The sequence below is a fragment of the Euprymna scolopes genome, chromosome 1 (assembly GCF_053919585.1).
Source record: "Euprymna scolopes isolate OS-2025 chromosome 1, ASM5391958v1, whole genome shotgun sequence".
In the NCBI taxonomy this organism is placed as follows: Eukaryota; Metazoa; Mollusca; class Cephalopoda; order Sepiida; family Sepiolidae; genus Euprymna; species Euprymna scolopes.
This window is the reverse complement of record NC_136482.1, coordinates 102,235,894-102,251,662: the sequence shown is the minus strand read 5'-3', so window position 1 is coordinate 102,251,662 and position 15,769 is coordinate 102,235,894. Positions and strand designations below refer to the sequence as shown.

The following is a 15,769-nucleotide window of genomic DNA, read 5'->3' as shown; positions in this document are numbered from 1 at the left end:
CATTGTAAGGAAAAGGTTGTAAAAAGCTGGCTTATATAACAGAATTGCGCTCGAGAAACCACTGTTGAAAAAGCAAAATCTGGTCAAAGGGCTTCAGTGGGCAATGACATAAAGACTTGTCAATAGAGCAGTTGAATTACAGAAATATAATGATGATAGTCAATTTCTAATATTCAAAACAACTTTATTGGATCGTCTTCGTTAGCATGTAAATAATAGAAGAAATGAACGAGAAAGGTGTTAGTAAAGGAATATGTTCATGAGTATGAACACAAAAGACTAGAAAGTCTATGCAGTGTGAAATAAATGTCCCATTAGTAGGGAAGAGAGAAGAGTTCATATATCAAAGGTAGGATGAATGTCCTGCTTTTAAGAAAAGAAAAAGAGTTGACATATGAGAACATTTACGTACACTATACAGGTGTTGAATTCAGGGCCTCTGTGTGTGTTTGTGTGTGTTCGTGTTATATTAAATCCATGCATGTGCAGTGATCACCACATTAAATTCTTGGGTCTTCTTGTCGAAGTTAAACTCAGGGGCAAGAACCCAGGTGTTTTGGTTGCAACCCAAGGGAGGTTTTTGGGGTTGGTCCCAGCAATGTGATGAATTGTTATAATAATAAGAGGAAACCTAGTTTTAGAATCTCCCATCATGTGCTCACCTTACATGAAATATGGCATCTGATTAGGCAAACCAGAAAGGAAGTTAAATTTGCATAAATCAGCGTCAAGCTTAGAAATTAGGCACAGATTCAAAATCGTGTATCGAAAATTGTCACTGCTACTGTTGCTGTAGTATCATTGCTACTGTCACTACTTCTGCTTGTATCTGCTACAGTGTCACTTGTAGACTGTGGGTGATGACTAGAGATGCTTTAGGACGAGATTCTGGTGGCTGAGCCATTCTTCGACTTCAGCTCTTACTTTGGCTAAACGCAAAATCAGAGATGCTTGATCCAATGTGTCAGCTGGTTACGTCATGCCCTAATATCTATAAGTTCATCCGCAGCTTTTTTATTCAATCTGATTTTTGTAAAAAAAAGTAAGCGAAAATAATAGGAAAGTTCCTGCTAGTTTTGTATTAAAACTCATTTAGTTTGTTTTTGTATAATGTTTTTACAGAGATTCTCATGATGACATCAACTAAATTTACTTACATTATTTCTCATTAAATATAGCGAGAGAAACTCTTTCCATGTGATTTCTCTGTATTGAGTTTGGTAAAGCCCAACCAAGCCAACTAATCCAATGCCGGTCAATATTCCTAGCAGCACTTTACTGTTTGGATCATTTGGATCAAGAAAAGGTCCACGGCCAGTTCTGGAAAGAGAACAATAAATAAATATAGAATAAAAATAAGTGCTTTTATCCATTGAATTATACAACTAAAATGATTAAGTTTTTTGGGGGGGGAAAAAAAAAATCCTATCCAATTTTATCAAGGGAAATCTTAAAAATATACTCACTTCCCAAAACTGAAGGAGAATTCTATCTTTTTATCACTTCCTTGACTTCCAGGACTTCTGAATGGTGGTGGTTCCTTCTTTTTGGCATCTACACCAAACACAGAAAAAGAAATTTACAACAAGATTAATCTAATCTTAATATCTTAAAAAAAAAAAAAAAAAAAAAATTTTTTTTTTTTTTAATCAAATCCAATGTATTTCTACTCAAAATAGGTACAAGGACTATATATAGAAATATATATTGATATATAGAAAACACCATATCAAAAAAGTTTTCTTATATATTAAACTTACACAAAAAGATATAAAATAAAAAATATTTAGTACAAAGTAAATTTGATAAATTGAATCAGATTTAATCTTGTACTATAATTCAGAGTGGCTTGATCCAGATCCAAATGAGTTCACTGCATCCTGCACCAAAGCAATCCATTTATGTTGATCAATAACCAGGTCTTCAGCGTACTTCAGATATTCCTGATTCTAGCGATGAATACAAAAAATACATAGGCCAGCTACCAGCTCTATGCGAATCTTCACCATTTTAATTCATGTTTACAGTTAGCTGCCTTTGTAATTCCTCCAGCCAGTAGATGCAGTTAGGACCACCAACTTGCAGATGAATTCCTTCTCAAACTGTCAAAGAATGTGTCAAAATCTACCAAGTTATCTTTTGAGAAAAGTCTCTGTAATGTTGATAGTTTTGCATCTTGACAGATTTAACTTTGGTATTTTTTTTTTAGATTAGGTCCACCTCCGTAATTTTCTTTTAAATGACGACTTTTATAAGTTTGCTGAATACGGAAATCACATTGAAATTTTGCAGAAATAAGTAGTTATCGAGTTGTATTATGCATTCTATTCTTTGGCGGCCATCGTTTTTATGCGCGTGCACGTGCTCCATAAACAAATCTACGCGTGTAACAAAGATACAATACATAATACAACTTTATATATCTCAATAACTAATTATTTCTGCAAAATTTCAATGCGATTTCCGTATTCAGCATAGTAGAAAACTTATAAAAGTCGTCATTTAAAAGAAAATTACGGAGGTGGACCTAATCTAAAAATTTACCTTAACTTTTAGCATAATTAAATTATTTCTTAGCATTAAAGACTTGCCAAAGTGAAGCAACTGGTTCAAGAGATGTGACTTCACCTACCTTAACATCCAGTGTATAAAAATACAACTTTTGTGATCCATTCGGTTTTACTAAACATGTACGACTAAAAATATATCATCTTAAGAGAGAATATTTTAAAAGATAACTTATTTTTTTGTAATGCATACTTTTTATATGAATCTAAAAATATATTTGCCAAAGAATGACCCCCTTGACTGAAACTTGTGAGTAAATTAATTTTATTGTTTATTTTAATAATAGTACAACATGTTTTATAATATTTTATGCTAACAAACCCAATAATTTGTTTGTGTCAAAGTTGCTTTAATAGCAATTCAGCAGCAGGAGCAAATAATCGTATATCATTTAGTTATACAATTTTAGTAAAGCTCTTTATGTATGACTAAATGTCTGATCAGATTCCTGCTGAGTCAAGCAAGTTTCTATACAACAAACAGCAGGAGTAGTCAGTGGTACATAGATTGGGCATAATTTTGGTTGTACATTTTTTGTAAAACCCGATCCTATTTGTAAATTTATATTTTTCGTATAATAAATGATTCTAATTATTTCAACTATCAGTTTATGCAATTTAATTATCCCCTAATATAAAAAATAAAACTACTAAAAAGGAAAATTAGTTAAAAAAAAAATATATATATCTATATATAATCCTTCGTTTTACAAAAATTATTATATAGATTAAGTATAAGATAAAGATGAGGATGACATTAACAAAATTCAATATTATAATAGGTCAGGTGTTTTTGTAAATATGTGCCTACTTCAGCACATTACAGGAGTAATGAGACAGGTAGCTACGATCATCTAATTCAAAATATGAATACATTTAACATCAAAATTATCATTATTGAGAGTACATTGCCATAAAGTACTAAAAAAAAAAAAAAAAAAAAAAAAAAAATTAAATTAAAAAAAAAAAAAAGTGTAAAAAAGAAAAATCAATTGATTTACCAGCTGGTTTCTTTTTTCCTGCAGGAGCTTCTTTGGGCGGTGACTTTTTAGCTCCAGGAAAATACTTTTCAAATCCTTTTGGAACATTTTCACGTAAAAGAAACCAGTTTTTCAAAACAGTACCCCAGCTACGAGACTGAGGAGCTATATGTTTTGTGAATAGGTGCAAATTTTTACAAAACTGAAAAGAAAAAAAAAAAAAATAATAAATTATTACTTTTTATGCAAGGATGCTTAAGAAAAAAAAATTTAATGCATAATTGAATTTATTTCTGTATACAAAATAAACATTTTGATAAATAAAAATATTTAGTTCCTATAGCCAGTATCTATAAGTAAAACTTTCCAATTTTCTTTAATCATACTAGCATTACAAGTGCATGCTGTATTTTCGTGGACATCGGCAATATTACATACCTAATGTGCTTCATTCAACAAGTCATATTTTTTTATTTGTAGGCCAATTTTTAAAGAATTACATTGATGAAAAGAGAATAGAATAACCATTCCAATGATGTTAATTTATTTTTCTTTTATGCGTTCAATGTTTTTATGCTCCAAGTTAAAAATGAAAAAACGGTAAAAAATGAAAAAACGGTAAAAAATGAAAAAACGGTAAAAAATGATGACAGTAAAAAAGGAAACTGTTTTTTCAATGTTTACATTTCATACATTACATTTGGATAGACATGCACGGGGTCAAATTAGATTGGATATGGCTGAAATTTTACAGAGTATATAAGCATAGAAGTCCATCTCTACTGGACTTTGATTTATATTTTTACAACCACAGGAAGCAAAGTTACGACCATGCAAAATTGACAATAGCTATTTCAAAATTGATAAGATAAATCGGTATATATCATCCATTTTCATATAGATAATAGTTTCAGAATTATTTTCATGTATGATATGTAAATATTTGATAATTATTAATTGTGCAGAAATTTCTTTAAAATGTTATCTTTTATAGAAATTCAAATCCACTTATGGGGAATGGCTCGCTATGTGCTAATGCGCTGACCAAAGTCAGTGCATTAAGGAGTTTCGTTAAACTGTTTTTTCTGCTTTCAAAACGAAAGCAGAAAAATCAGTTTCATTTTTTATTCTGAGTTTGTCAATTTAAAAAAATTATTTTCAAGTCTTTCAAATTTGATTTCCAAACAATACTATTTTGTTGTTTTTAACGCTTTTAGTACACATGTACTAAAAGCGTTAAAAAAAAACAAATGTACTAAGTACATGCGTTTCTGTTATCATGGTATTTATAACTTCTTACTTGTATTTAAGGTAGAATTGTGTTTTTTAGTGGTGAAAAAAACAAATAACAAATAAAGGGTACTTGTGCACTTATGCTATTATGCTGAAATAATAACATTATTTAGAAACCCATTCTTAACATGGGGAAGGAAGGGTGTTTTGTTAACTATTCTGTACTTTTACCAAACAATTAAATAAAATATATCGTGAAACTTGAATTTATTTTTAACTCATTGTCAAGACCATTTTTTTCGAATCTGTAAGACAAACTGTTTTTTTTTTTTTTTACTGAGGATATAATAATAATAATAACAATAATAATTAGGCTGTTCGATAAAGAATTTCATTGTGATGTATTTTGTAAATTTTTACCTTATTTCCACCTTAACATTTTTTTTAAAATGACTACCTTTTAAGGTTTTCGAGTATGCTAAAAACGAATATTTAAATTTTCCGCAAATAAGTAGCTTTCTGGATATTAAGCAATGTCATTTCTTATGTTATTGCTGGTGGTCATCTTGGTACGTGCGTTTGCACATAGTTTCTCGGGGTTTTGCACATGATTTGTTAAGCCTCCACACCTAATTTTTATTTTACATTTTAAATCCCTCTGGAAGGGTAATTTCAGTTTATCAGGATATTTAAATAAGCATTTTTACGACCATTTGATGAATTTTAAGGCTATACTGTGATGTGACTGCAATAAAATTCTGATTGTCATTAAATTTGTAGTGTGTGAAAAAGTCAAAAAGTATTCTATGACATAAATCTGAGAAAATCCTTTGGCGACAAATCTTGCCTTATACTGTTCAATGCCTGACATAGTTTTTTATAAAAACCCATTGAGAAGAAATTACATTTTTATTCTTTGGTGCAAGCACTATCAAATAGGTTTTATTTCATCTTGGGTTATTTACAAAAAACTACACAAAGTCATCCAGGCACAACCTAAAAATCAAACCGACCCTGAATTTAAAAAAAAACTTTTTACTGAATTGATACAGTGCTTAGATGACAGAAGTTTATTTTTGATAATGCGAGAAGTCTTAGATTATGGCTACAACAGAAGAGAGCATTATTTATCGAAAGGAAAACCCGAAATTTTCTCTTTAAATACAGAACTGATGTCTCTAAAATGTATGGAAGCCAAGATGATTACAGATTATATTATAAAGGGCTAAAATAACGGTAAATTCATTAAAAATGCCAGGAGAATTATTAGTGAGTCTGTTGATCTGCATTGTTCTTGAAAGGTTGCTGAGTGTAAGCTGTTCATAATCATGATAAAACAAAAACAAAATGATTTTTTTAGTCAATTCAAGGTAATACTAAGGAAAAAAAAAAAAAACGATAAAAGAAAATAGGAAATCTATAAGTATCATGAAATTCAAAAACGCCCACCAAAAACCAACAAAATAAAATCATCTCTTATTACCCCGAATAAAAATCGCAACTTTTCAAAGAACAATTTTTCTCCCAAGACGAACATTATTTACTTTAATTATGGGCAACCCAACTAGAAAAGTTTCCAATGTAGATACAAAAATTACAAACGGGACTCTATAAAAAATGTGGAGAGTTCTGTTAGTGAACATATATTTGTATTTCTCATGTATGCTTGATACTTCCACAAACAGTAACAACTTTCTTGTCGATTGTGGAGCAACAGCTCATGTAATTATGAAGAAATCAAATTTTATCAATTTTGATCCTAGCTTTAACCTTCAGAGTCACTTTGTAGAGCTAGCCACAGCAGTTGAGTAAACAAAATCTTTTGAAGAGAAGCGATGCTAAAATCTTGCTAAGAAATAATAAAGGTAAAATTTGTTCCTGTATTCTAGAAAACACTCTTCTAATTTTAAACAAAATATATTTTATATACACGTTAACATTAAACAAGGTGCAAATATAAACTTTAGTCCCAATAAGTAAAAATTGGTGTATTCAATATTAAAAAATATGGAAAATTATATCTATATATATATATAAAAGTGAAAGTGTCTGTGCATCTGTGTGTCTGTATACATTTCCCTATGCAATAACTGTCAATTTTTAGTCTACAGACTCGAAATTTGATATACAGGTTACTGAGATTTGGGAAAATCGATGTGATTGTTGTTTTTTTTATTTTTTTTATTACATTTTCACCCCAAACAAGGCACATTGCCACTTTGGTGTAGGGGGCTACTATCTACTGAGGTACTATGTAGGGATTAGGGCAGCGAGATGTTGGTTCACGTTGCACTTGAACTTATGCATGTCAGTACAGTTGGGGAAGCAGTGACCTGGAATGGAATTCCAAAGTCTAGCAGTTCTGGGGAAGAAACTACTGGAGTAGAAAGATCTTTTACATCTAGGGATCTCTACAGTGTGGGGGTGGGATTTTGCAGCTTGTCGGGTCTGTCGAGGGTGTTCACGTCGTGGGGGCACAAGTGCTTGCAGTTCTTCAGAGCATTCAACATTATAATACTTGTAGAACAGGCAGAGGGATGCAACGTTTCGACGATGGGACAGAGGCTGAAGTTTAGATGCCAGTTTAGGGCATATCAGATTTGCGACTCTCTTGGCCAGAAATTTGGCGATTAAGGGGTCAAAGTTCAATGATTTGGCCTTTGAGAACTCTACCAAACTCCTCCGACAATTTTGGGTTTACGCACTTGAAATTTTAGATATAGGTTCCTTGGACATGGATCTAACTTAATAACTTGATTTGAGCTCAAAACAATAAATTTTTAAATTGACCTCTGCGGTCTCTTCCAAATTACTCAGACAATTTCTGGTTTAAATATTTGAAATTTTACATAAAGGGTCTTCAGAGATAGGGCAAGCTTTTTCATCAGTTTGGGTCGAAAATTTTTAGTTACCAATATATAAATTTTTGTATGTATGTCTGTTTGCATGTCTGCCTTAAACTTTCAATAGAGGCGACGGATTTTACCAAGATCAATATCATTTTAAAGTTCGATCTTTCATACGACAAATATCGAAAAATTGGCTAAAAACATTAATATCTTCCCCTTCAACTAGGCACTTTTTTCTACAGGGGGGGTGGATCACTTTTTCCGCCGATATTTTTTAAAGTTATCCTCTCCTTTAGATTGTCTAGGCTTAATTTTAAAAGATGTTGCTTCCGGTTTGGCGGTGGTCGTAACAGCATAAACGTTAGGTTTTACCCCGTTCTTTTCCTCCTTTGCGGTACAGGTTCGAGCCTGCCTTCCTACTATCACTTTGTTTTTTTTTTGCTCAACATACACATCCAAACACCCGGGCAACGCCGGGCTGAAATGCTAGTTATTAAAAAAGTGAAACTCCATCAAAAACCACCTGCCACGATTTACAAACTTGGCATAAACTTTGTGAACACTGCAATAGTCCAGATATCAATAAGTTGCCAAATGTAGTTGACAGAATGAAAACAAAACCACCTAAAAACTTGAAAAACTGCAACATTTGTACACAAGAACAAATGGCGAAATACCAAAACAAGATGTCAGACAAAAAAAGACACTAAAATCCTATCACGGGTTCATTGTGACTTTAATAGTCCTATGAAACTAATGGGCAGAGAAAACTTCAGGTATGCATTAAATTTTATAGACAATTATTCCGATTTAATTTCTATTTAATTTTATTTAATTTTAATTCTATTTCTTAAACAAATCTGATACTCTGCTAGCAACCAATCAGAAATCAGAATCGCTCAAGAAAACATAGTGGATATTTTAGAATTCCCATACGAAAAAGAACCATGCTCTTTGTCTACAAAATTTTAAAATTCAGGACTTATACAACTGAGCTATCCACCAAAAACTATTTTTCATTTCAAGACTTATATGGATTAGGTACCCATCAGAAATTCTTCTGAAATTAAACATGGCTTTCGGCTAAAATAGGAATGATTATTATAGATGATATTATAGGAGGTTTATAGGAATGATATAGGAGTTGGTATTATAGGAATAATATTATACAAGATGCTATTATGATATACGAGATGTTATTATACAGATGATATCATACAAGGTGCTGTTATAGGAATGGTATCATGAGATGCCGTTATAGGAATGGTATTATAGGGATAGTATTATAAGAAATAATATTATAGGAGAAGCTATCATAGGAATGATATTATAGGAGAAGCTATCATAGGAATGATATTATAGGAGAAGCTATTATAGGAATGATATTATAGGAGAAGCTATTATAGGAATGATATCATAGGAGATGCTATCATAGGTTTGGTTGGTTGTTTTTGTTTTATGGCATATCAACCCTTTTCAGGTTATTTAATGCCGAATCCAGTTATTTTGAAGAAAAAATTTTGAATAGAATATATAGTTTTTTCAAGTCGGTCTCTATTTAACTCACAGTTGGGACCCTAACAGGTACTACCACTCCGGCTCAGAGTGAACGTGGGAGCAATGGCAATTAAAGGGTGGCTCCACACTCCCCAAAAGCCGCAAGCCGGGGCCTCAACATCGGATATAGCTTGAGGTCATATTCAGGACCGATTATCATAGATGGTGTTATAGGAATGATTATCATAGGAGATGGTGTTATAGGAATGATTATCATAGGAGATGGTATAGGAATGATCATTATCATAGGTGATGATATTTATAAGAATGATATACAAGATGGAATTATAGAAAAGATACGAGGCCATAGGAAGTGAAAAGCGTTGAAGTTTATTGATGTCAATCAAAAAGTTGATTTGCAGAAACACACATTGGCTGGAGGCCAGTTCAGCTTTCCGCCGTTTCATTACCCCAGGATGTTGGGGAAAACCAGCTGCCCACAAAAAGGAAGTGTCCAAATGAATAGCAATCCCCAGATCGATCAAAGCTGATTGCTTTCTGGATGTCCTACCACGAAAGGCCAGGAAACTGCCTTTGCTTCCGATTCAGTTTCACTTTTATACGAAAAAGGCGAACAAACACGCGAGAGGATGGAATAGCATGAATTTTATAAAAGAACCCCAACGAAAAAAGGCTTTGCTGGACATACAAAAATGCGAGTGGCCATTTTGTCTTTTATATATACACATAGACTAGCGGGAGTGCCCAGCGTTGCCTGGATGTTTGTCAGTGTGTATTGAGAAAAAAAGAAAAAATAAAGTTGTAGTAAGCAGGCAGGCTCGAACCCGAAGCTTTGAAGCGAAGGCAGAAAAGAAAATGAAGGAAAGCGTGATATCTTACCGTGTAGCTAAGAGGGCAGAGGAAGCGAGAACCACTCAAATTAAACGATTAAAATGTGAATGAGTTCACCAAGTACATAAATTTAACATCACGCTATAGGGGAATGAAATCACGCCTTAATTTTGGCTGCAAGCCAGTATCTGCATATTTGTTTTTTTACCCCAAGATGTTGGGGAAAATCAGCTCCCCATAAAAAAAGGGGAGTGTCCAAATGAATAGTAATTGTCTGATATAACAGGTTTTCCCCACATTGATCAAAGCTTATTGCTTTTTTGGACGTCCCTGGCAAGATTGCCACCGAACCATATTTTTTTTTTTTTTGATTACTTTCACTTTATTTATACGAAAAACACGAACAAACACGCGAGAAGACAGAATAGCGGGAATTTTATGAAATAAAAGTTACTTAAATAAAAAATAGACACAATGTTCATTCGCAAATTATAGATATTATAATCTAGAGAGTATATAAAAAGTTATGAGATGTGGTACCCCCTTCCCAAGCCCCCCCCCAAAAAAAAGCCTTTGCCAGGCATACAAAAAAAACGCACACACTAACACACATTTTCGCTTTTATATAATAGATGAAACATGTTTCAATATCTCTTTTAATCCAGACAAAATCATGAGAACTTGATAATTCTGCTGTCAACAGATGGCTCTGTGTGTGTAGTGTATTATCAATTTATTTACATTTCACCTGCTCGTGGTTAGTCTCCCTTTATATTAAGATATCATATATTGATTAAATTTAACCCTAATAAAGCAACTGACCCTGATAGCATTCCAATTGTAGTACTCAAAAAGCTTCAATTAGTAATACCACACCATTTTTTTCTTTAGATCAAATAAACTCAACTCGAGCATTATTAAAAAGAGCATACAAAAAAGAAATAATATCTTTATTTTTTTTTAAATCGGCCCATTGGAACTGGATTTATGACCATTTAAAGTATCAAAAATTGTGTGGTTCACTTGACATTTTGCTTTTAGTCAGTCCTATTCAAATTCATATAAGCTTGTGACTGAAAATGGTAGGAAATTTGCACAATTTACAGACTAATCCATCTTTAAAAAGTTCTATCTTCAGATCTTTTTAAGATATGTTCAAAATTTCATCATAATATCATAATACCATGAAGGTTCAGTTGGCATTATTTACGACTATCTCACTTGGTAACTTGCATACTAATTAGCATATTTCAGTTTCATTTTAACAGCTTAAAGTAGAAACATCATAAAAACAGCTAAGAAAAATAGTAAGTAAGGCTTTATCATAATAGGAAGTATTATTCTGATGGACATTATCATTTGCCATTATAACATCAGGAAAAATCCAAGATGGCGACCGGAAAATCCAAAATGCCTACATGACATGATTCAAAAAAATTATTAACAAAACATGACTTGTAGCATATCAAATTAAAGGAAATTTTGTACAGATTACAATTATGTTTTCCAGTTCATTAAATTAAGTAGGATAATTAAATTTCAATTTTAATGACTTCAAGTTACCATGACAATTATCAGGCGAGTTTCTACCATTATTTTGTATAATTTTTTTATTTTTAAGTCATTGTCAAGACTTCAAAAGACATTGTGGCCATTTTATTTTCTTGTTCTCATGTAACGCTTGACACTACTTGTTTTTTGAACAGAATAAACATTTTCAATACCAAAAATTTATCCAGGTAGATAGAAGAGTAACTTGCCTTTGGTAACATTTATTTTATTTTATATATGTTTTTTTAAAAACTTTTTCATACCTCTGTGGATTGTAAAACAAACCCGCAGATTTTTTTGTGTGCACCACGATGCACAAAAATTCTATGTTTATATGCACTTGTCACTATTTCTAACTACTCTAGCATAAAAAAGTTTTTATCCAATTCTTTTCAAATTTTAGGACAAAAGAAATTAATATATTCACTATTAAATAGCGTTTGAACACGGTTTCTATATTTACTTATCTTGGTATTACAAAGCGTTGACTTTGAAAGGTTTTATTTGCGACTCAAAAACCAAGAACAACAACAACAATAAAAAAAAACAATGTTGATTGTGGTTATTCTTTTTCAAATAAATTTGTTAAAAATATTCTTTTCCTTTCCATAATTAAAAACTTGTTTTCTAAATAACAAAAATAAAATGAATACTTTATGTTCGTAAGTTGAGGAACACGTTCAGATATTTTTTTGTGTGTGCACAAAAATTCTATGTTTATAATGTGCTTGTCACTATTTCTAATGACTCTAGCATAAAAAGATTTTATCCAATTCTTTTCAAATTTTAGGACAAAAGAAATTAATATATTCGCTATTAAACAGCATTTGAACACAGTTTCTATCTTTACTTATCTTTGTATTACAAAGCGTTAACTTTAAGAAATTCTAACTTTTGACTGGAAAGACGTATGTGTTGTGTTCAAATTCTGTAGCAAAGACAATTCTTTTCCCTGATGAGCTAAAACAATTAGAAACGTCGTCGACAGATACAACTTTTGCTTCAAGTGTTTATGTGAACACACCCCAATCGCTTATTTGCAAAAAGTAATCTATCGCCAGTGAACATGCTATACTGGCAGGTTTCATCGTCTATACAAATCACAACAAAAATATTAAAATTTGATACTTATTCAACCAGAACTTGCTTCCATACTCACAAAGCTGTTTAAACGTTGTCTTAAGGAGAAATGCTTCCCAACACCCTGAAAAACCTCATCAGTTTTCCCCCATATTTAAAAATTCAGATGATCAGTCATCTCTCTCTCAATACAGACCAATCAGTCTCCTGTATGTCATGAGTAAGTTGCTGGAATCTGTGTTAAATAGAGAAGTGGTCATCCACCTCAGCAAAAATAACCTCCTAAGTGACATGCAATATGTTTCTGTTCTGCTAGATCTACAGTAGATGTGCTAACTGTTATATTATAGGATTAGCAAATCTCTTGATCGAGGCTTCTTTTCTAGAGGAATTGCTCTCAACATATCAAATGCTTTTGATAGGGTATGGCATAATAGTCTACTTCACAAGATCTCCAGCTGTGGTATAGCTGAAAACGTCTTAATCACTAAATCCTTTCTCTCTGATAGGATTATAAGAGCAGTAATTGATGGACAGAAATCAGAAGCTCACAGTATTAATGCTGGCGTCCCTCAGAGGTCCATCCAGGGCCCAACTCTCTTCCTGATCTTCGTCAATGAATTCAATTTACCAAATTTCCACTACTAACGATTACTATGCTATTGTTTCAATGACTCTCGTACACTCATTAACCTTTATCCTTGAGTGGCCTCCAGGCCTTGATAAGAGTGTTAGAAATGCAATAAAATAGGATTTGAACTTAAGATCCTATACAAGAACGCCGAGACAATTGTTGACAAATGCTCTAAAAGAAAAAAGACTTGAAAGGTGCAAGAAAATTACTACATGGCTAATGAAAAATCCTTCCATTAAAAGATCTTTTCCAATGAAAAGATCTTCACTGTCGATGCTTTTTGATTGACATAGCTAAATTGAAACACTTTTCAATTCTTGTCGCATCATAGCGTAGCGGTAAGAAGTCAGGTTTTCTTTCACTTTCTTCTCCACCTTTGCATCACGGTTCGAGTTTGCCTACCAAACACTTTTTTTTTTTTTTTCAACACACACCTCCAAACACCCCCGCTAGTCTATTATATAAAGGGCAAAATGGGTGCGAGTATTTGTGTATGTCCACAAAAGGCTTTTTGTATCGGGCTTCTCATGTCGGTTAGATTCCGCAAGAAGTTTTCGCATACTTCCCAGATTGTAATATCTCACATTTGCAAATAGACATTGTCTCTATTTTTTTTTTTTGATGGAGTTAAACAAAATTCCCACCGTGCCGTTGTCTCCAGTGTTTGTCTTTTTCATATAAATAAAGCAAAACTATTCAAACACAACTGCCTAGCCTTCCGGCCGGGTAGTATCTGTTCTGTAATTGGTCCTTGGTCAATGTAGGAGAAACCCTTCATACTGAGACAATTACTATTTATTTGGATACTGCCAGAGTGCCTCCTTTTTGGGGAAGTTGGTTTTCACCTCACATTAAACTAATTTGCTTTCGTGGGAGGTTTAAAAGCAACATCATTTCTGCAAGTCATCATTTGTTTTTGATTGACTATGTTAAATTTTAACGTTTTAGACTTCCGGTTGCATCATGGAGTAGCGGTAAGATGTCAGATTTTCTTTCACTTTCTTTTCCACCTTCGTGTCACGGGTTCGAGCCTCTCTGCCTACTAATTTATTTTTCTTTTTTTGCTTAACACACCTACAAACACCCGGGCTACGCCAGGCACCCAGGCTAGTTTTTAATAATTGTCTAAGTTTGCAGCAATGCCCTGGTAGTTTAAAGATATATGTATAATTGGTGGATTAGAAACGTGTTGAATTACTATTAAGATGAATTGGATAGTCTGGTAAAATGGTTCATCCAGCAACTCATGTTGTACCCGGATTACAAATACATTAAGTCAGCATTAAAATCAAAACAGCTTTGATCATAAAATGATAGTTCGTTGTCACAGACCTCGGATGAACAACACCAGCGTCCTTCTGCCAGTGTTGGACTAAATCAGTCCAAGACAACAACAACGAGGCGCTTCTGACACAAAAAGAAGACTTCCCAGTAGGATCTGAACTCCCCTGGAAAGAGTGGCTAACACTCAACCGAACCAGAGCGAAGGTTGCCAAAACACGGAACTACCTACACAGATGAGGCTATGTACAGGATGCTCAATGTCCCATATATGTAAATATATATATATATATGTGTGTGTGTGACCTTGTCTGTGTGAAGAACGGTTTCTACCAAACTCCTCTTTCAATTTTTAGTCTACAGACTTGAAACTTGATACATAAGGGATTTGAACTGGTGGAGCAAATTTGATTTGGTTTTTAGCTGATAAAAACAGCTAAGGGGTAAAAATTAAAAGAAATCGGAATTTGGCAGGTATAAGTTGACTTCAATTATTCTTCTATATATGCACAAATATACATTTATAGATTAAACAACATAATTTAACTTTTTATATCTGTATGAACATGGCTCAGAGATTAAGGCTGGAGAGCTACATGTCTTGATTCTAACTGATGGCAACCAAACCATTTTTTAAAAACCTTTTGAAATCACTACTATATATTAGATACAATATAATAATCAATAAAGTATTGACTCTATAATAATAAATGCGAAATCTGTATTAATTAAAATATATTTAAGCCTATTTTAAGACTGGGCAATATTGGCCAGCCTGCTAGCACACACACACAAAATAAATAACTTTTATTAAATGCATTAAAAGTTATTTTTCTACTGACCATATGATTTTATAGTGTGGAAATTTATTGTAAGATTTATTATCTCTATTAATCTGACTCATCTGAAGATGAGAAAATAAAAATAACGATTTTTTTTAAGGAAGATGATCAGTAATTTCATGCTTAAAAATAGTTATAAAAATGATTTACACTATCACTACATCTTGGGTCTTGCCAGTCAAACTTAGGGTTAGTGGTAGTGTAAGTCATTTATTTTAGCATCACCACCAGAGAACTAATCAGCCATTTTTTGATTCACGTGTGAAAAAATTTAATTTTGAAAAAAAAAAAAGAAGATAACTTGAAAAGTTTCAGAACATTTAACATATACAGTTTGATGAAAAATTAAATTTTAACGCATTTGGTAAAAATTATTTGTTGTTATGTGTGTGTGTGGGTATCT

General features: G+C 32.6%; 1 protein-coding gene across 1 annotated transcript in view; it reads right to left on the bottom strand.

The window, feature by feature from the left end:
* LOC145260660 (mitochondrial inner membrane m-AAA protease component AFG3L2-like) overlaps positions 1 to 15,769 on the bottom strand; it is a 67,579-nt gene that overhangs the window by 41,695 nt on the left and 10,115 nt on the right. Inside the window, exons 2-4 of the mRNA XM_080119049.1 lie at positions 3,569 to 3,749; positions 1,467 to 1,554; positions 1,158 to 1,320 (exon numbers count right to left, since the gene is read on the bottom strand). Of these exons, the coding sequence (XP_079975175.1) occupies positions 1,158 to 1,320; positions 1,467 to 1,554; positions 3,569 to 3,749 (432 nt within the window). The remainder of the gene's footprint in view (positions 1 to 1,157; positions 1,321 to 1,466; positions 1,555 to 3,568; positions 3,750 to 15,769) is intronic.